Source organism: Anser brachyrhynchus (genome assembly GCF_964034855.1).
Source record: "Anser brachyrhynchus genome assembly, chromosome: 13".
Taxonomy (NCBI): Eukaryota; Metazoa; Chordata; class Aves; order Anseriformes; family Anatidae; genus Anser; species Anser brachyrhynchus.
In genome coordinates this window covers 2,762,480-2,784,497 of record NC_137708.1, presented here as the reverse complement: position 1 = coordinate 2,784,497, position 22,018 = coordinate 2,762,480, and the positions used below count along the sequence as shown (strand labels likewise).

Here is a 22,018-nt window from a genome sequence, read left to right as displayed (position 1 = left end):
TTAAGTTTGCAGCCTAAAAGTTTTTAGACAGTAGCACTCCTTCTTAGTGCAGAATACCCGCTGTGTAGGATGGTTTTGCTTCAAGTACACTAAGAATTGCAGGTTTATGCAGTAAAGATGGCAACTCTTTGACTTCTCTTGAACTTCCACATGCAAATTGATAGCTGGGTCAACTGAACATGGATGGAAGCTGTGTCTGTGATTTCTTTAGCTTCTTGGATTCTGTGGTGACAGAACTAGGATGTTTAGCTGGTCTTGTCCTTTTGGAAACCCAGGAAGGTCATGTGAAGGCTGTGGGTTTAGCAAGAGCAGTGTTTATATTGTTTAACAGTTCCATGCTTTCCATGCCTATGGTAGAAATGTTCACCATTTCTACTTCAAAGGATTTCCTCCGAATCCCTCACCCTTACTCAACATAAATGTGGAGCTGTTGAGGAGCATGAGACGCTTTGTAGTGCTGTATTATCTGCATACTTGATGGCTCTTGTCTTCATCTTTGCTTTTATGATACTCTATCTTTTAGAATTAAATCTACTCTATATTCTGTGGTTTTGTTGCTTTCCCTTACTTTGGCATGCTATGACAGGGGCGAAGAGTTAGCACACTAATTCAAACAAGATAACGAAACCAAGAAGAAATAATTGAATAAACTGGTGGGCGATGGCTATCTCCTTTATTCTCAAGGACTTAGAACAACACTTGTACTTATCCTGTTATTAGGGGGAAAACCTCTTTGCAGGCCCTTTCAGGTTGGTCAGGGATACAGAATAAAGGTGAGGAGCTGGTGACAACGGGGGTAGCCGTGAGCTTTTCTGGACACACAAAAGTGTGGGTCCACAGTTAGAAAAGAAGCAAGAGAGGAACACGTGTGTGGGAGACCTGAATTAAGAAAAACTGAATTAAGGAAAACCTTCTTAATCTCTGGAGAAATATAAATCAAACAAAACTAAACTGCTGCTTAACCTAATAAATGCTCTGAAGAATGCATTTCAAAATTTCCTCAGTTCATTTTTTCAAAAATCATGGGCAACAAGTATTTCTTCTGCTTTGCTTTTAGATGATTCAGCTTCCCAGTTGTGTAGGGGATGGCAGTGAGGTGTTACATTACCAAAAAGGGGGAACGTATGGATTGCCAGGGGGCCTGTACAGATTGACATTCGCTGTTATTGATATCACAAATAAACTTGTGTGTAAGCAAGATAGGAGAAGAACCCATTTCATTTTGTTCCATGCATCAGTAGATTGGAATTACGATACTTTACGTACTGGAAGGAAAAATTGTGAGAGTGGTAGTGTGGTTAACCTGGAATGGAGCAAGTTTCTGTAATGTTCTGAAAAGCAGGGAGACTCTGAAGAGTTCATTTAAACTGGAAACGTACAGCTGCGTCCAGGCCTGGAAAGCAAAGAATGGAGGCATCGAAAGGAGAGTGAATGGCTTCAAAAAGATTTACTGGTTGTGGGGTATAATTTTTTATTACTTTGGAAAACAAATACCTGTCTTTTTGGGAAGTCTGTAGTAATGAAGTCTAAAAAAGTAGACTGGTGGATTCTGTGCCACACAGTCCAGAAGAATATGGGATTCGTTTGTAAAGGCTTTTAAAAACAGGCCAATTGCACAGGAATCAAAGGCAGGAAGAAAAAATAGGGTCTCTCCCCAGGTCTTTTCTTCCTCCTGCCCCTACTGGTTTGGTTTTCATTTTTATTTTTAAATATTTTATTTATTTATTTATTTAAAATTCTGTGCTATTAAAACGTCTATGCTATTAATACTAATGTGTGGGAAGCCAGTATTCAATAATTCTCTCCCTCTTCACTTTTGGTGCATAGCATTTTTATGTGTTCCACAAGTTGATAATTTGCATGGCTCATCGCAAGAAAAATACTTAAAGGTAATAAAAATAAAAAGAAACCGCATTCTTGATCTTCATAAAAAATATCCCAAGAAGTAAAAAAGTGGAACAAATCTGTAAAGTATATACCCAGACAGGCTCCTCTGTGTTTTGTTTTTTTTTTCCTCAAGCACCAGCTGTTTTTTGCATATGAGCATAAGGGACGTATTTGCAGATTCAGTTTATGGGAGCTTTGTTTATGCACTGGGTGAGGATTAACAGTTAATTTTAATTAATGTGGCAAAACCAAGTTCAAAGACGATGGAAAATTTGTAAATCTCGGTGGACCACTACTTCTGGCTGTGTTTGTAGATGCCAGACAAGGTGCTGTATGGAATTTTCCACATTAACATTTTTACAGTTTCACACACTGTAATCATTCCTCCATCACTATTTCACGAGGAACCCCCTGATTTAGCAATTCTTTAATTCCACCCCTATGCCCCCCTATTTTTAGTGTGTCTTTACAACGTATCTGTAAAGCAGACAGCTACCGCTGTTGTCATTTCAAGTGACTGCTCATCAAGAAGGAAATCCATGAGAAAGCAGGCAACCAACCCCCAAGGCCTGTTTTTCTGAGCAGCTCCCACCTGTGCAAAGCTGATTGCATTGATACGAAAAGAACAGCACGCACATTTTGATGGAAACAAGTAAATAAATAGCAGGCAACTTGGATTTCTCCAAAATAAATCATGTCAAAACAATCTAAGTCTCCTCTTTGACAGAGTAATGAGCCTTGTGGAGACATGAAGCAGTGAATGTCATATATCTTGGCTCTAGCCAGGCTTTTGGCATTGTCAGTGTTCTTACAGTGAAGCTGGGGAAACAAAGCCTCCAAACTGGTTGAAGGACTGCTCAGAAAACTGTTCGAATAGTTTTTTGACAAAATGAAAGGCGTGAATGAGTGTTTTACCGTGACCAGTCTGAAGTTTAATAAATCTGCTCCGTGGGTTCAACTTAACTTAATCGAAAATTCAGGATGAATGTTGGCAATTTTTTTTTCTAATGGGAAGGACTGTCAAGCACTGGGATAACTGCACTTTTCAATGTTGATTCTTGGATACAGTTTCCCAAGCACAAGTTTGACACTTTTTTGGGGGACAAGAGGACAAATTTAATGACAGGATCAGGTCCCTTTTTGGGCTCATGCTATGTAACTGCAAGATTTTATGCCTTACTTCAAGGTAAAAGGCAAATTACTCATTTGCAATCAGGAATCATCATACCAAACTGCAACCCGAATTAGTGGTGGCACATTTTACTGTTCCTTTTCACTTGGCTTTCCTGTTCTTTTCCAGATTCAACAGAAAGCCAAGAAATGGTGGCAGCATTTGTTCTAAAGCGTGTGGCCACGTGTCCAGGTGTGGAGCAGCTGGTGTAGCTGCTGGGGCCACACATCGGCCCCTCCGCGTGGGATGCTTCTTGTGCATCCCTGCAGAGACCTGCACGATCTGCTAGGAATCTGAACGTGGCATGAGCTGCTGGGAAAAGGGGGAAGAGCATGGGATGGGGGGTGGAAAGACTGGTGTGATTTTACAGTTTGGTTCCTGGCTGTGGAATACAACATGGGCTTTTGATCTGTTCATGGGAACAGCGTGAGAGTAGCGCCCAGCGGCTGCCCTGAAGGCAGGGAATGCGCAGCCACAGCGCCTGGAGACTCAGCCCAGTGCCGTCCTTCTGAGGAATTCTTTCTCCACCATGTGGAAGTAGCAACCCGTATTGAGCCAAGTAACTAATAGTAAGCTGAGCTAATTAGTTTAATGAGCTAATACAAAGTAGCTACATCAGAGAGTCTCTCTTTGATGCTAATTCCCTCGTGTGCGGAGTCCTTTTATGTCCCGGGCTACTGTTTAAACCACTGGACCAATTTGCCAGCCTCTGTTAATTTAAATCTGTTATTAATGAAAGAGAAAGCATGTGGATCTGGTTGCAATAGAAGAATATTTGTTTTATTTCATCCTGTCACAGCTTTTCCCTCAAGGTTTGTCTCACTGAGAAGCGTTACCAGGGAAGGAAGTAGCTGGTGTGAAGTTCTCTGGGAGCTTGTCACTCAGCTGCCGTAAACAGCCACCTCAGGCACCGCGTGGTTTTAAGGCTTTCTGCTAAAAGCACTGACGTGACGATCTGAGCGAAAGTCCCCAAGATACAGCTTCTGGCTTCCAGCCTGTCCCAGCACTTTCAGAGCAGGAACCCTTCGACTTGCTTGTCTGCCTCCTACCTTTTTTTTAGCCTGTATGTTCAGTTTACTCCTCTATATTTTAAAGTAATTCCTGTGTATTATGGAGCGCACCTCCTCTACCCCACTCCTACCACTAGCATTACAGTATTTTTTCAACTATCCTTTTTTCCTTTCCTCTTCTCCTTGCTGAATATAGACTTTTCTGCTTAAGCTCAGTCTTACCTCTTATACCAAGACAAATTCCTGTTACTGTGATCCATAAATCTTTTATGTGGTCCCACGTCTGCATATTAGATTCTTTGATAACATAAGTACACAGCCGATGTCTCCTTTAAGAATGGTTCTATGACTTTTTGATATAAGCTGTAGAAAGAGCACCTGTGAGCCCATTGTTAGTCAGACAAGAGCCCTTGAAGTATTACATACTCCTATTCAGAATTTAAAAAGTTTAATAAGCTGCATTTTACCAAATATCGCTATCTTTTTCAGAGGATTTTTGAGAGACTGTCTTAACCATTTTTTTCCCAAACCCCAGATAATGTGAGAAGAAAATGAGAGGCAGCACCCAGGCCTGAGGGGACCTGCCCCGTCGTGCCTCAGCCCGTTCATGGTCCTACTGGTGGGCTCCTCACCCGCAGCTGGCGGCTAGGGTGTCCGTGGCTCTTGGTCAGGAGGTGCAGAGCGGTCAGCATCAGCTACCCCAGGGGAGATGTGCAGTACCAGGGGGAATTCTTGGGAGGCTCATCAGCTGCCTTGGTCCATCTTCTGCTATATAAAGCGGTAAAACTAAGTAAAGTCTGGCACTGTGCTGAAAACAGTATCAGTAACATAAAATCTTTAGCTAAATTAAGCTTTATTAATTGATTGATCGATTTTCCGATGCGGCGGAGGAAGTGTAATTAAAATGTGGACAGAACACAAACTACTATTCAACTACGAAAGGCTGCTCGCGAAGGATGTACTTCAGTTGTGAGCGAGCGAACACGCAGCGCATCCTGCTGCTGCACGGGAACCCATAGGCAAGACGGTGGAAGTTGAGTACGTCAAAAATTGGTTGTAAGGTCTTTCAACATTACTAATATCTTATTGTAAGTTGAGTATACGTGCATATTGACCGCTTTTCTCCTGCCTACCAGTGACATTCTTGTGTTTCAGTCCTACGGAGACATTGGACAAGGCCAGATTGCCCAACACCATGGCACGAGATTTAACTGTGTCTGGTAACGTGGGGAATTGTGGCGCGAAGAGTTCAGGATAGGAACACGGCGTGCCTGGAGGTTTTGCGGTGAACACAACGGGGCCTCACATCCACCTGAGACTTTCCTGTGAGGTGACAGAGCGCTGGGCCAGGCTGCCCGGGGAGGTTGCGGAGCCTCCTCCTCTGGAGACATCCAACGCCCGCCTGGCCGCCATCCCGCGCAGTGTGCTCGGGGTGCTTGGGGGGTTGAACAGGGCGATCTCCAGAGCTCCCTTCCCGCCCGGCCACGAGGCGACTCCGTGCCAGGTAAGGGCTCTGCGTGACTTCGAGGCTCGCTGTCGCGCAGCCCGGCGCCGAGCTCCCCTTGGCCGGGCAGGGGCAGGGGCAGGGGCAGGGGCAGGGGGGGCCCCAGTGCACGGCTCGCCCCGCACGCGCTCGGTGCCGCCGGGCGCGAGGCGCTGCTCAGGGGGAGGCCGCAGGGGCCGTGCCCGCGCGCCGTGCGCGCGCCCCGCGCCGTGCCCGCGCAGCCAGCCCGGCCGCGGGCCTCCCCCCCCCCCCCGGGCGGGGGGCGGGTGCGCGCTGTCCCGGCCGGCGCTGATCTCGCGCCGCCATTGGCCGCTGTCTGCGCTGACGTCACGATCATGCTGAGAATGGCTGATCGGGGCCGCTGATTTCATTGTGTGACGCCGGGACCCGCCCAGCCCCGGCCGCCTGCAGCCGCAGCCCCGCGCAGCACGGTGAGCCCGCCGAGGGGCCGGCGGCCGGGCGACGCCCGGGGGGGGGCGGCGGGCAAAGTGGGGGGGGCGGCCCGGGCCCCCCGGGGGCTCTGCGGCCGGGCCGGGCCGGGCCGGGGCGGGCGGGCGGGAGGCGGCGCGGGGCCGGCGGGAGAGGGGGGGCAAAGGGGGGGCGCCGCGCGGGCTGGCGCGCGCAGACCCGCCTCGGGCGCGCACGCGCACTGCGCCTCCCCCGGCGGGCCCGCACCGGCCGCGCCGCCGGGAGGGGGCCGCGCGCGCATGCTCCGCGCCGCCGCGTGAGCTGGGGGGGGAAAGCAGCGGCAGGCGGAGGGAGGGCGGCTGCGCGTGCGCGGGGCGGCCCCGGGGCGGGCTGGGCGCATGCGCACAGAGCGCGTTCTCCCCCCGCCGCCGGTTTGCGTTGCCCCAGCTCCGCGGGCAGCGGCCCCAGGCCGGGCCTGGGGGGGCGCGGGCTGGGGGGGCCGCGGGGGGCCTCGGCTCCCGGAGCTGTGGCCGGGCTGGGTTGTCCTGAGCGCTTCGGAGCCTCTGCACGTACAAAAATACCACGCCTGTGATTTAAAGAGCGCTGTGCCGCGCAGTCCAACTACACTTGGAGCGTGGCGGTGTGTGAGGGGGTTTTTCGCCTTTTTCTGGTGTGGCGTGAGGTAGCGCCGCGCTTTGGGGCACGCGCTGCTGGTAAAGCATCGAGACGGGGTTGGAGTCAGATGCTTCTGCTCTCTGAACGCGCGCGGGCATCGGCTCCACGATGCCCGATGAGCGCAACCAGCGCAGCGCCCAGAGCCCTGCCCGCCGTGTCACGGCTGCGCCAGCGGGGCTCAGCGTGCGCTCCATGGAGGGTGGCTGGAGCAAGCACTTGAAGGATGAAGGTGTCCTACGCCGAGTGTGTTGTCTTGGAATAAAACCACCTGTGAGAGTTCCCTGGGCTCGGTACGGTTGCTTAAGTTAGTGCTGCAAGGGCCTTTCATGCTCTTGTTCTGTCTTACTAGAAATAATCCACCCAAGTCTACTCAAATAATAATTGAGTACTCAAATAATAATCCATGAGGTCTACCCAAAAAGCCCTACGCCTTACAAAGTTTTTACTAAGTGGCAACCAGAAGTAGTCCAACGTCCTCCAAACTGGAGTCTTGAAGCAACCGGTGTCCCCAGGGTAAAACTGACCCCTTTTTCTGATGAGGGCCTTACAAATGCTGGTGTACTCGGTTGATTTAAAACCTGGCTAATGCAGCTGAAGCCCGAAGTCTCATCTGTATGCATAAAGTTAGATGGGATGCATAAACCTGCAGAGCAGATGGCATAGGTCATGATGTTACCAAGCTTCTGAGAGCTAATTTGTCCCTAATGAAGGGCTGAGTTTTATAAGCAGAACTCTAATATCAGATTGCAAATGCCGTACTTGGTGGACAAGGAAGCAGTTGTGCTGGAAGTGATGGAGACTTAAAAGTAGCTTTGTGGGACAGGCAGTGTATTACTCTCACCTGTGGATCACCGTGATCTGCCACGCGGTCAGGTAGTTGCAGCTGGTGTGGCCTGCATGGGAACGGACCAGTAACCTGCAAGTGCAGGGTATTAAACACTGCTGCTGGGTGCTGGATGTCTGCTACCTTCACGCACACTGTGCGATTGTGTGTGTGTGTTGGGGGGGGGTTCATTGTTGTTTTTTTGTTTTGTTTCTTAACTTTCCCCTTGGGATGTGCGAAAAAAACTCAGTTTTTGCCAGACGTGGGAAGTGAATGAACTGATTGCTAGCACAGGTCAGGTTTCTAAAGCTAGTTAATAGTGTCTCTACTGCGGTCTTGTTTTATTTATATATATAATAGCTTCCTTATTGTAGTCGCAGTTCTGTCTCGGGTTTGTATTGGCACTGAGTCTTTTTATTTTGTACCACTGGAGTTCTGTGGATGGAAAGAAAAAATGAAATGAGGAAAGTGCTGATTTTCTTACTGCGCCTGCTGAGGATGGGCAGACTAGAAGAGCAGTAGGCTTAGAGGCTTTTACAAGGTGACTTTTTTTTTTTCCAAACAAATTCTTGTATGGTGCTGAGGTTAGAAAACAAACAACAACAACAAAACAAAACTGTTTGTTCCCTCTTATCACTGTGTTAATCCCTGACAGTTTTATAATGGTTTATAGTGTAAAAAAAAAATTTACAGTTATTTGTGGTGGCTCGTACTCTGAGTAAAAATCTTCTTAAGCGTAATTTCAGCTCCAAGACTGATTTCTGTTACTGCTTGAAATGAAAGGGATACCCTTAAGTTTTTATTTCCCATCTTTCAAATGAATTGGTATTTTTAACGTAGCATCTTACAAATACTTACCTTGTAAGTTTACTTGGCTCAGCAATCTTAACATTCCGAGACTTTTTGATGTCTATAATGCTACACACTGTAGACTCACTTCAGACCACAGACATATATTTATTTTTTTCCTTCTGCTGCTGCTTCTCTTTTTACGTTTACTTTTTTCCCCCAGACCTTTCAAGTAGTCGTTGCAGAGCACTCTGTTTCTTTTTTTTTTAATAAGGAATCATCAGTACAGGAATATTCCCTATTTCTTACGGTTGTTCCTTCTCTTGTGATGCTCCTTGACACCAAGTTGTTTTCAGTAGTTTCTAAAAATACATCTCCGGGCTTCACCAGGTCTCCCTGGAGAGATTTTTAATTCTGGAAACTGAATAAAGCAGCTAGAGCGGAAGAACTAGGCAGTTGTGGCAAACTGGGATTGTCATTACGTTAAGTACTTGTTTCATAAAGCAAATGCAAAGTTGCATGAAGCAAACTTCAGAAGCCAGCTTGGCTTTAATTCTCCCTTCTCCCCTTGTGCTCTCTTGCCACAGAAAGGGCAAAAAGATGGATGCTTTGGGAAAAGTTGCTCAAATGCTGTCTACAGAAGTTCAGCCATGAGAATAACCTTGGTCTCATCTGACGAGGAGCCAGTGTGACAGGCTGAAGTGTGTTAGCAGGATCGTCCTTCCTGAGGCTTGTATTCAGCTGTCTTGGAGGAACTGAAGGGCATGGAGCTCCCATCTTGGTCCTTACCTCTCACAAGCCTTACATCCCCAGGGCCCGACTTCACCACTTGGGCTATTTACATCTCCCTAACTGCTGCATATAGAGAAGGGGTTCTTCTGGTGCTATTATATATATATATTTTTTTTTTTCAATTAGTTTTCAGTTTAGAAGGGGAATGAGGATCAACATCTTCATCTTGATGGGTTCACCAAAGACTGAGGAGTGGGAGACAACCAGACTGGGAAGCTGATTGATGTTTGTTGGCTTAGGACATACAGCAGTTGTGAAGGAAATGCTTAGAGGAAACCTGTTTTTCCACTTGTCATAGGTTATTCTCAGCACTGTCACTTAGACATCAGCATACTTGCCAAAGCTGCCTTATTTTATTAGCAGAGCAGGTGGATGTCGAGTCTCCAAAAATACCGCTTTGTTACCCCTACCTTTTGCTGAAGGTTCATGCAATTTCAGTTCTCTTCTGTAACAGTCTCTCTTCAGCTTCAATGTATTGCCCACCAGCTGGACGCCTGTTTTTCTGAAAAGCTCCAATGTGTGTTTTCTAAACTTGGCAAGTCAAACATCAAAAATTAAATCCTGATAAGAACCCATGCGGATTTCTAACTCAGTCTGAGGTTCAGGATAGAGGTGAGAAATCTGAAGAAGCTGGAGTGCTTTGTGGATACACGATTTGGGAAAAGGAGATTATTTCCTTTGAAGTTACTGAGATTCTCCTGAATGATACTGAGTTCGTTGTGAAGGCATGTGAACTTCTGAGTACCTTGATACTAACGGGGCTGCATTACTGCTTAGCGACGTCGGCACTTTGTAAGTTATCTCCAGTCTGTGCGTATTTCCACTGGCAGCTGGGGATCTCCAGTGTCAAAGTGTAAGAATTAATATCCAGTTCTGAATAGCTATGGAAACCGATGCAAAATCAGTAATACTTCTCCAAAAAGCCTCAGTGTAACACTTTGATGAATATACCCTGCATGGTTTTAGTCTCCAAGTCACGTTTTCCCTTTGCGGATGCTCAATGTACTCAGTGTAGATGAATGGTAGGTCTGACAGGTATGGGAATAAGCAAAACCTGCCTGTGAAGATGGGATGTGCAGAGGCAACACCTCGTGAATTAACATGATCATCACAGAATGGTTTGGGTTGGAAGGGACCTTGAAGCCCACCCAGTCCCCAGTGCCATGGGCAGGGACCCCTCCTGCCAGCCCAGGCTGCCCAAATCCCACCCAGCCTGGCCTTGGGCACTGCCGGGGATGGGGCACCCACAGCTCCTCTGGGCAGCCTGGGTCATGGCCTCACTGCTCACAGAGTGAAGAACTTCTTCCCATTATCTAGTCTAAACCTACCTTCTTTTAGTTTAAAGCCATTCTCCCTTGTCCTGTCATTATCTGTCCATCTAAAAGGTTGCTCTCCATCTTTTTGATAAGCCCCCTTTATGTACTGAACTAATGCTGAACTCATTAGGTTCACGTGGGCCCACTTCTCCAGGCTGTCCAGGTCCCTTTGGATGGCATCCCTTCCTTCTGCTGTATCGACTGCACCGCTCAGCTTGCTGTCTGTTTGATGCTTTGGGAGTATAGATGGCTTTCTAATGGAGTTTCCAAACATTCAGTAATTGGGTTATTCAGCACAGGGTACTGTTCAAGATATCCTAAATAAGTGCTTAAGAACTGCTGATAGCAAACTGATTTCCATCTAGACTTTACAGATAATGTGCTATCGGTGTGGTGGTGGGTTTTTTTAAGGCTTCAAGAGAAGAAATATTGCTAAATGCCCTGCACACTTGTGTGAAGACAGCATGCAAGTTATTTTGTCCTCTGCTATTGAGGTGGAGTACTTGGAAGTTTACTATTAGTCCTAGTAGAAATAGTAGTAACAATCTTGTGATTTCTTATTCCTAGTTAGAAACTATGTAGGCAATCAAAACAAGCAAAGAAACAAAACAAAGAAGCCCAACAATTTACCATCTGAAATTAAGGTGATTCCTGATTTCCTTCCTCTTGTTCTTTGTAATTTGAGATCTTCACGAGAAGTTGCATTTCCTGCCCAGCTACGAACATCTTGTGAGGTTTGCTACGTCTGCAATCCAAACAGCAAAAACCACTTCAGGTTCTTGGGGAGGCGGGATGGGTTTCTTGGGCTTCATCCCAGACATTAGTGGTGTATGTTGAGGTTATCTATCCCTTGTACGCTCTAGAGCTTAACACCTGCTTGTTAGTGATGGTGTTATGCTGAACAACTGTAGTTTAGGTGACGGTACTGTGGGGTGTAAGAGAAATGCCGCAGTGGAGCGCCACAGAATCGGTCGGTTGGCTTTGGGTAGAATCTGAACCTCATTTTCTGTTGGGCAGGTACAGCGGCCAGCACAAGCCCGCTATTCTGCTATTTAGCCCTACGTTTTTGTTGCGCCTGATAACAGGCAGTTTTTAAAAACTTCCTTGAACAGGCTCCCTGTTCCCCAGTCACAGCACCAAGCCTGCTGGAGTTCGAGAAGCGTTTGGACACCGCGCTCAGACACATGGTGTGGGATTTGGGTGGTCCTGTGTGGAGCCAGGGGTTGGACTCAATGATCCTCGTGGGTCCCTTCCAACTCAGGATATGCAGTGAATTAATTGGCAGAACAGAATGAATAAGGTTGTCTTACAGAGCAGGATAGCTAGTGAGGTTTTTTTATCAGTCGGAACTGGAAATAAGAGTATTTTCTTGTCCTTTCTGTAGTTTCGGTAAATGTGTGTGGATGGGTTGGGCAGTGGGAGGCAGTACGGGGCTCTCTGTTGACCTCGGGTTCAGTATAAAATGCAAAAAGCATTAATAAATTCTTACTTGCTCCTTTGAAAGTTGAGCTTACATTCTGACAATAAAGTTATGACTCAGCTTCCATAACTCTGTATTGGTAGTGTCCTGCAATCTATTTATTTAAATCCATCCCTGATTGCCTCTGCACAGATACTCTGAGCTGTACTTGATCAGGCTCGAAGGCAAAAGGAGCTGAGGAATCTTACCAGTGTTTTAGTGGAGGTGTAATGTCCAAGCAATTGGAAGGCACCACAAAAATGCGATGTTTAATAAACCAGGCTGTGACCTCTTCTCAGTTTAGGTAGGCGAAGTCTGTCATGCAATGTGTATTTTGGATTATTATTGGATGACAGGCTTCATCTTCTGCATCAGGAAAGACAGAAGGCTCATAACCATTTCTGATGAGGTCATTCCTGGGTGCCGATCTCAGCTAAATAAAACAGGATCGCTGGTACTGGGACAGAAACTGGATCTTGTCCTGTCATCTTCAGTGTTTTTTCTTAGAGGCCTGTCGAACTCAAGTGTCCATTACCATTAAATAGCATAATTATCTTAATAACATGAAAGGTGCTGGGTGTTTGCTCCTGCTCGTGACTCCTTAATGATTTTCTTTATTTGCTGTTAGATGTTCTGTGAAGATTATATATATTTCCCTTCTCCTTTCCGGCTGAGACTTCCAAAAACAATAATTAAAACTTGGTAGCTACAAAGGGTTCCCCCCATAGCTTTATTTTCCTGTAAGGTGACAGTGTGGTTTCTTATTTTTTAGTTTGTTCTGCATTATTTTTATGTAAATACTGAAAGTATTAAAAATAACTTGTGGCTGGTGCCATTTTCCTTTTCTGAAGCACTGAGTCAGATGCAGGCCGTTCCTGGACAGTGCCTTGATTTGTCTCAGCTGGCAGCTTGCTGTGTGAGACAAAATAAAGGCCTCATTTTGGAAATCGTGTGGTGATGGGGCTTTTCCTACCAGTCTTGGTAATACTAATTGGAGCTAGATAGCCAGCGGATTGTATGTTATTTGCCTGTGTAGAGCGTATAGCAAGTGCGAAGCCTGACTTTGCTGGTACGGAGTCCCTTCTGTAGTAATTTGCTCACACTTGGCAACATCCAGCTGGCTGCCTTTTGCAGTCCCGGGTGTGAATTTCACTGGTAAGGAGGCTGCGCCTGGTCTGACGCTTCCACCAGGCCGCAGCCGAGGAGGCCGCCTCAGCACCCTCACCACGGAGCCTGGGGGGCTGTGGGCACGCTCCTGGGGCAGCTGCCCTGGGTGGCCCGGGCCCTGCGCGGCTGCACAGGGTCTCTCATGGGGAGACCCAGTGCTGGAGGCAAGACCCGAAAGTGCTGCCAGGTTCCCGTGAGCTCTGGAGGAAGCAGGGGGGGGTCTCTTGGTTCTGGCTGAGTGGGCTGGAAAACTCGGCTCCGCTTTGGATAAAGCCGTGGGGCAGAAATGCTTCCTGAGGGCTGTGGTGCTGGGCTCCGTTCTGCATCCAGCACTGCTTTATACCACTTTAAAACAACCCTTAAGCATTCTTTTAAAAAAATAAAAGATAAAAAGATACTGCTTTAGGGTACAGTTTCATGGTATCTTTCACCTTTCCAAATGCAGGCTGTGCTTCGTGTGGTCCCTCCTTTGTGTTAATGTTACTGCGTTAGCATTGCGGTGGGCTGGACTGAACCCCCAAAGCCTTTCTGTTTGCTTTTTTGTTTTTGTCTTTCGAGTTGGCCTTCAGTTCTGGTCCTTGATCTTTTCAACCTTGCAGCTGCAAAGTGCGGGTGCTGACGCAGCAGGAGGAGTGGGATTGACTGGCCGTAATGGAGTGTAGGATTTGCTGAAGTCAGAGACGGTGGAAACTACTTGTGCCAGACTGTAACCTTCATTTTATCTCAGATTGTCTCTTTTTTTTTTCTGTAAGGGGAGGGGATGCAAATCTGCCAATATTGTTGGAACAGCTGGTGTTACTCTGTTTTGCCTAATGCCTTTTTTTTCCTTTTTTCAAGTGAGAAACTTTTTTCTTTGTCTGAAACCAGAGGCTCTTGGGCTTAGCGATTCAATGTAATACTTGCTTATGAAAGGCTGTCAGTGTTGTTCCAAACATGTAGTTCACCTGCTCAACGTGAGTCCCTCACAAAGGAGTCACTAATGCTGACTGTACCAGTATTGTCTTTTTAGTTTTTTTTCAAAGTAAGTACAAGTATGGGTAAAGGATTTCTTAAAGATGTCAGCACTTAGCGTTACCACAAGCATAAATAAGAGCCTGTGCATTCTACGAGCATTACAGTTTTTATTCCAACTTTCAGAGTATCTTCTTTTATTTTTAGATGAATCTGCGTTCTGTATTTACTGTAGAACAACAAAGGATATTACAGCGTTATTATGAAAATGGAATGACAAATCAAAGTAAAAATTGCTTTCAGCTCATATTACAGTGTGCACAAGAAACTAAGCTGGACTTCAGTGTAGTCAGGGTAAGTACTGAGGCCTTCCAAATTTGTATGTTACAGTTGTACACGTTCATTTCTTTACATAAAATATCTTCAGAGGGCTGAAGTCTTTAACTTCATACATGTCTCTAAATCAGACTTCACGCTTGTATAATGTTCGCTTTTATCCAGTGAGCCTGTTCATAGTCTGTTTGCTCTGAAATGTCATCACATGGTTGCTGTATTAAGCAGGAGCCTGGATTGCACAAGGAGTGTTTGTTTTATTTTTGTTTCTTTTTTGTTTTGTTCATTTTGTTTGTCTTTTGTTGATGGTGTTGTGTTTGTATTTTGTTGTGGTTTTTTGTTTTGTTTTTTTTTTTTTCAATTAAACTGCAAATAGAATTGCCCTATAGAAGCTTTGCGCAATGTCTTGTATCAAAGAAAGGTCATGTTATTAGGAAACTATTCTTAAGTTAAACCAATTTCTGTAACCTAATGTATTTGGGAAAAAATGTGGAAGTCTTTCTTTTTAACACACTGCCACATTTGTATTCCATGTCACAATCATAAATATTATGCTCACGCGTGGTTATTTACAGTGAGCACATTCTTTTCTTAGAGAAGAAGAATGTCAATAGTGCTAACATGAGCTCTTCCAAAGTCTGTGAGTTCAATGTGGAGGGAAAGAATAATCTCTTTATGAAACTCTAGACAATAAAATGGCTGTTGTCTTAGAGCAGAAATAGAAATCATGAAGCATTAACTGAAAAAATAACAGTGGGAGTGGAGCTAGGAGTTACTGTGACACTGGGCACAAAGGAGCAAGAAGTAAGACCAGTCTAGTTCTTAGATATCTGCCTGTGGTATATTGAAAATGACAACTCCTCCTGCCCCTTAATTCTTGATTCCCCTCCCTCAAAAGGCTCTGGAAATACTAAACTTAACTTTCTCAGCTCAGCAAGTTCTGAAAGTCAGCCAGAAATTCAGACTCCCTGGGACAAACAGTTGTAACAGAAATCTGGATGCTGATGATGCAGTCGGGCCTATTTTTCTATTTTTATTCTGATTGAAGGACCTAGAGGAGGCAGCTAGTCTGCTCTGCTTGCAGTCCTCATTCATTATCCACCTTGTTACTCTTCCCTTTTCTCTTTCCCTTACTGCAATAATGTGCCATAGCCTTTTTCTTTAGTTCTCTTCCTTTAATATGCCCTTCTTTGCAAAACATACACTCTTCCTGCTTGTGAAACGCAATGGAAACAGACTATTTGTCCTGCGGTTGTCTTTTAATGATCTTACCTTTCTCTTTGTCATACCTCTCCTTTCTGCCTCTGAATTCCCACCCCTCTCTTTTTTTGTAGAACTGTTGGGCAGGGATTAGTAGTTTGTACAGTGTCTAACGAAGTGATGCATAGGTTGCAGCTGACACTTGTAGATAAGACTGTAATAGGAACGAGAATTACCTAAATGTGTGTTATAATTGAAATGTCATAACTCTACGGATAAATAATTTCCCAAAATGGGATTTCTATAATCTTATCCCATAGAACTACATCCAGTCTTTCTAATCTTTAGATGGATTGAAGAGTCCTATTTATGATTTGGTGTAAATATCTACAGATTTTTTTTACCACAGTACATAAACTATGCCTCTCCCTTTTAAAATTAGGAAACGTGGAAAAGTTAGTTCTGGGAAAATCACCTAACCCTCTTCAAATATGATAGAGATGCATTTCAGCTATATAGGGTTTGAATAGCATGTTTTTGTTGATTAATATTAGCATACTTCTGCTCTTGGTTGCTTTTTGTGTTTGCAGTAAGTATAAGCAGTATGTCTTGTTGAAGTTCTCTGACGATTTTTCGTAGTTATCACCGAATGCTGAGGAGCATGTGTTATACCCTTTTGGGGAGTTACACCCACAGATCATTCAGGTGGGTGCTTTAGGTTATATGGTGCGAGCAAGAACCTGGGGACAGAATCAGTAGAATGGGACTCTGAGCAGTGGCAAATCTGACTTGGGATGTCTTATGAAACTTAGCTTCAATCCCAAGTGAATAGTAGTACTAGTAAGTTATTTGCATTTCTTTATTTCGTTGATTCCTTTTTAGGAAAGTTATGACATAAACTTCAGGTTTTAGTTTAATACAGTTGGAGAAGTTAGGGGTGGGAGATCTTTCTTCCTGGCCCAAAATTTGCAGTGTCTCTAGTTATAATTTCTATCTTGAAAGTTTACTGACTGAGAAGAAATAATGAAAAACAAATTTGATCATTTAAATTTGTTTTATGCAACAAAAGACAATAACTTGAGACCTGTGGCTGTAATTTTGTGTATTTAAACTTGGTTTTGTGAAGCTAAATTCTATCACTAGTAACCGAGGGGTTTTTTGCATACAATGAATCGTGCCTCAGATTAGGCATTCTGTAAAATTTGACACTGAAAATGAGTAGAACGGATTGGAGACTTCGAGATATTTCTGTGTGACAGGAGTGCATATTTTGCGTTAGAAAATCTATTTACTTCTTTAGTAGGTGTCAGTATGTGAAGAAAGCTTGCCTTCTTTCATGTGATGAGATGGAAATCCAAGACAGGTACTTGGTGCAGTTGGTTCTTGTGGGGTGAGGTGGTTTATTGATTAAATCAACTGGTTTGGCTTGCTCAGTGTTGAGATCTTGTGTTGGTTTGGTTTTAGGTGTGCAGCAGATGATATCCATAGTGGTACAGAAAACTGTTTCACCTTATTTATATATGCATGTCTGATTCTTTTCAGTAACCAACATAAGCTGATGCAAAAGCTTATTTTTAGTTCTTTGGTGCTTGTGTCTTGTTCCCGTATGCTGTCACATTCAGTACAAACGTCGTGTGGTGACAGAATTTAGCAAGTCTTGCCTCACGGATCCTGTAAGTTCCCAGGAGCAGTTAGGCAGTGCTTACACTTCCCGCGCTAGAGATGATGCTTCCACCAAATTAATTCTCTTTATCTTGAAACAGTGAAGCTAATATTTCCCCTTAAGTTCTTTTAGCTATATCTTAATTTATTACTTGCAGGACAGGCTTTCCTGTCTATTTAAAATAAACAGCAGTATATTTTGTCATGTGTATAACCCGCATAGGAGGGGGAAAAAATACCTGCCTGGAAAAAGGAATACCGTCTTTTACACAAATCCATATATTGTCATTGTCACTTTCAGAAATGTCCGTAATAGGAAACTTCTGTTGGAATCCAACCCTGGTAGTCCTAATCTTGTCTCTCAAGAGCAGTTTGTGACATCAGATCTTGACTCGTGTAGCTGGCAGAAGAGGAAGTAGTCTATAGGTTTAAATACTTCACAAAATTGTTTTATAATTTTCTAGCAGAAAGAAATGTTCCTGTTCTTGTTTTCTTCCTCTCATCTAAAATCAAGAATTAGCAGTTTCTGTTCAAGGCAGTATTGAAAGTTGAGTCTGTCAAGGTATTTGTTTGAGGAATCTTACATTTTTTAGAAGTTTATCCATATGTTTCAACGATGGTTTGGTATCCCACAGTGCTAAATATAAAAACTAAAATTTCGGGGAACTCATCACAGGGGTGCCAATGAAATAAATCTTAAGGATAACTTTGGGATAGGAGGCATGATACAGTCTATTAGGGTTTTTCAGAGACTAGGGATTTGGAATTGAGGCTGGGATTCTCATGTGTATTACCATTTGAATCCCAAGCATGAAAGACATGGATTTCCACCCTGCATTGTTCAAACTCTGCATAATCAGCAAATGACTTACACGCTTGCAAACTTAGGTCTCAACTTGAACACTTAACATTTCATCAGATCTGCTTAAAGATTAAAAAAATGCCTATTTTTTTCTGCTTATTTAATGCTTTGTTTTGTGTTTGTTGTCGTTGTTGTTTGTTGTTTGCAGACGTGGGTTGGCAATAAAAGAAGGAAGATGAGCAGCAAGAGTGCTGTAGAATCTGGAGGCACTCCCCCAGGGACTGCCCCTACTACTCCCTCAGTACCTCCAGAAGCAGCAGTTAGAAATGTGGTAAATATTGCTCGATCCCAAAGTCAGCAGTCTTCTTGGACCTCTTCTAATAACGATGTAATAGTTACTGGTATATACAGTCCTGCTAGTTCATCCAGTAGGCAAGGATCCACCAAGCAGACAAATGCTTCAATGGCAGAAATACACAAAACCTCTATTCCAAGACTCTCGGGAAAAAATGACACAGACTTTCAGCAGCAGCACATCCCTATAGGACGACAAGTACCGCACTGTAAAAATGCTTCCCTATTAGTAGGGGAAAAGACTATTATTTTATCTAGACAAACAAGCGTACTGAATTCTGCGAACTCCATATATAGCCACACTAAAAAAAGCTATGGTGGCTCGTCAGTGCAGGCCGCAGAGTTGGTGTTACCTCAGAAACCGATGATATGCCACAGACCTTGTAAAGCTGAACCCGTGGGATGTCAAAGGTTACAAAAACCAGAACATGCAGCTCTTGCATCGCATGTGCCCCCCGGACAAAGGGCTAATACTAGGGACCCTTCTTGTAGCACGCAAAACCTGGAAATTCGTGAAGTGTTTTCTCTGGCGGTTACAGATCAACCTCAAAGACTTGTGGGAGGAAGCACGGCACAGAAGCACTGCTCGGGGGAAGGCAGCTGTCTGTCCATTGCGATGGAAACTGGAGATGTGGATGACGAGTATGCTAGAGAAGAAGAACTGGCATCCATGGGAGCACAAATACAAAGCTATTCAAGATACTGTGAAAGTAGCAGTTCTGTTCGAGTAGAGAACCAAAGCGCGGCCTTGTCGGGGCCAGGAAGAAACATGAGCTGTAGTTCTCAGATGGTGAATGCCAGGGACGTGCCTGACAATGTTCTGTATCATAACAGAGACTACCACTTGCCTGCACGGACCTCGTTGCATACAACATCCAGTACATTATATAGCAGTGCTAATCCATCAAGAAGTACTTTTTCTCCTCATTTTACATCTTCAAGTCAACTGAGGCTGTCACAAAACCAAAATAATTACCAGGTAATCTGTCAATATATTCATCTTCAAACCTTGAAGACCAGGTCATAGATAAGTACTGTGTTCTTTGAAAGCTGATAGCTGGTAAGGGGTAGGTTCATATTTCTGCAAGCTGTGCTCGATTTACATCTTTCAGCAGCGATGATTCCTTCTTAAACAGAAGTGAAGGGAGGACTAAAGTATGGTTGCGCTTAGCTGTGTAGCTGAGCCCGTGGCTGTACTGGGCAGCCATATAATGAGCATCAGTAGGAGCTTTATGGTTTTAATAGGTAAAGTTTGTTTACAAGAGGATCATACCTGTGACTGCTGATGCACGCTAGTCTGTGTTGTCCTGACCTGGCTTGCCAGTGCATGTCACAGCTATTCCCTTGGTTGTTCCTCTGCAGGCATCCTTTGCATGTGGCAGAGGGCACAACATGGGATCATACTGCCATTTGTGTGCTGTGCAGTTGCTTGCCCTTATTAATGTCAGCTTGGATTAGCTCTTCCATCAGCACTGCCTTTACCCACTATGCGGTTGCCAATACCTTGGACTGTTTTTTTGTTAGTTATTAGATCTCTCTCAAGCTAGATAAGATAATGGAAGACACTAAGCAAGCAAATATTCTTCCTCTCCCACAGCATCTAATTCAAATATCAGTTTTACATTCAGTCCTGTTATTTCCTTGTCCTACAACAGAGCCCATTCAAGGATATTGAGAGGGGAAAATTAAACGCAGATAATTGAAGAACTACGAGATCTTCAGAAGAAGCTGTAACACAGATACACTTACCTTTTTTATTTTTTTTATAAACAAGGGAGAGATAATCGTGCAGGAAACATCCAAATTGATTTTTTAATGGATTTTTGTGCAGTCTGGCATGCCATAATCTATAGACACTGAGATAAGTCTTACAGCTGACAGGATGTTATATTACCTGTGTTACTTCTGTGCTTTTGTCTGTTACATTTTAAAATTTATCCCCAAAATGAACCATATAAAAACATACCATCATTTCTTGTACATTGTTCACTAGTGTAGGGAGCAATACTTTGTGGTGGTTTTTCTGTCTTTTTTTCCCTCTTCTTCCTGACATGTTCCTATCTCGTGAGGATTTGAAAGAAAGTTTTTGAGTCCAAGTGCGTACTACTTTTCACCAGAAATCATCAGGATTACTGCTTTTCTAGACAAACCTGAGGTTTGAGGAACATGTAATCTCTGGACTAGATTCTGTATAGTAGATGGGACATCTGCAATTCTTATTTATGGCCTTTTTTAAGTCAGATAATTCGGATGTGCTGTTTTTCCCATCCGCTCTCAGATGGTCTGTCAGTGTTTGCTATTACTGTTCTTGAATTACAAAATTCATTAAATGATGTTTACTTTTGAAATTTCAGTTTCATGGGAGAAGAAAAGCTGTAAATGTGTGTATCTGTTCTATAAAGGGTTGGTAAAGCTGCAAAAGCACATACAATACAGTTCAGGAAACTTTTCTTAAGTTTCACATAGTGAAATACAGTATTGGTACCTCCAGCTGTATGCTCGTGGTACTTTATTTCACTTTTGAAAAAGCATCAGTGAGCTGTATTACTGTTTTTTTTTTTTAATTATTATTAATTCTTTTAGAAATTTGAAATAACTCAGATTTGGGATATTTTGGGGGTGTAGGGACTGAGTCTCTATGGATGGAATGGTTCATGGCAGGTGACATTTTATCCAGGTGGTATGGTGTGGATCAGAACAAGGACATCTCTGTAACTTACTTTGTTGTTTTTCCCCGTTATAAAGATGTACCTGTTTGGTAAGTAAGGAGTTCTTTACTCCGTTTGACTTCCATGCCTGTCTTTAACAAACCCTGTTCTGTGGATTTTGGGAATGCAGCTTGGGCTGGGGGAAATTCTGTTTCTTGTGGCATCCTCTGCCTTTCCCAGTCTTAAGCCTTGGAAAAACTGGGAAGGTCGCTGTTAACTGACTTGGTGCTGTAAGCATCCATGCTGGGAAACTCTGAGATGATAACTCGTCAGTATCAGAAAATTTGTGAGAGCAGACAGAAGCTGTGGGGTTAGGGCGTATGGAATCATGGTTCTGTAGCAACTGCAGAGGAGAAGTGTCCTACAGCCTGGGCAGATCCATACAGCCTTGCAGAAGTGGTGGTGCTGATTTCTCCACACCGCTGCATTCCTTGACAAGAGTTTTTAGCGTGTTGCAGAACAATGCAACAGTGAGGTCTGTGTCTTAGGACGTGTCAGTGCATGACAGGGACTCACTTCCAAAACTCATCTCACTTTTACAAGAAACGTTCACCTGCCACCTTCAAAATTATCTGTAATGTAGCGCACCCCAATAGGCTGATAACACGTTTCATCGAAATCATCAGGTCTGCGCACCTTTCACTCCCTCCTTCCCCAAGTGCTCCTCTTAAAATTATGAGTTGTCAGCCCTCCTCTTAGCCCCTTTCTGGCCATTTAGGACTGTAGGAAGGCTTGCTCCGATCAAATACTGAGTTTCAGTTAAGAAGCCCACTGCTTCCCCTTTCCTTTCCTGCTGTGTTTTTGCCCCCCTGGCTGTGCGGTGGGACACAGCTCCCCTGAGGCATTATTTCCTCTAGACGTGGACTGAAGGGTAGTTCCAGTTTGGGGCTGAAAGCTGGAATTCAGAGGAATGCCTTTTCTGTTGGCTGAATTGGCTGTGATTCCGTGATTCTGTGGATTTAGCAGACCTTTCTCAGCTCAAGGAGAAGGGAAAAAGGGGAACGAAC

At 44.3% G+C, this 22,018-nt stretch overlaps 1 protein-coding gene across 12 annotated transcripts in view; it reads left to right on the top strand.

Annotated features, from left to right (window-relative positions):
- Positions 1-5,351: 5,351 nt before the first annotated feature.
- Positions 5,352-22,018, top strand: part of HDX (highly divergent homeobox) — a 51,870-nt gene continuing 35,203 nt past the window's right edge. Inside the window, exons 1-4 of one of the 12 annotated variants that reach the window (XM_080554400.1) lie at positions 5,352-5,572; positions 14,160-14,306; positions 16,125-16,190; positions 18,158-19,282. In XM_080554400.1, the coding sequence (XP_080410526.1) occupies positions 14,160-14,306; positions 16,125-16,190; positions 18,158-19,282 (1,338 nt within the window). In that variant the 5' untranslated portion in view covers positions 5,352-5,572. The other 11 variants (XM_080554397.1, XM_080554396.1, XM_080554394.1 and 8 more) reach the window with 11 other exon arrangements.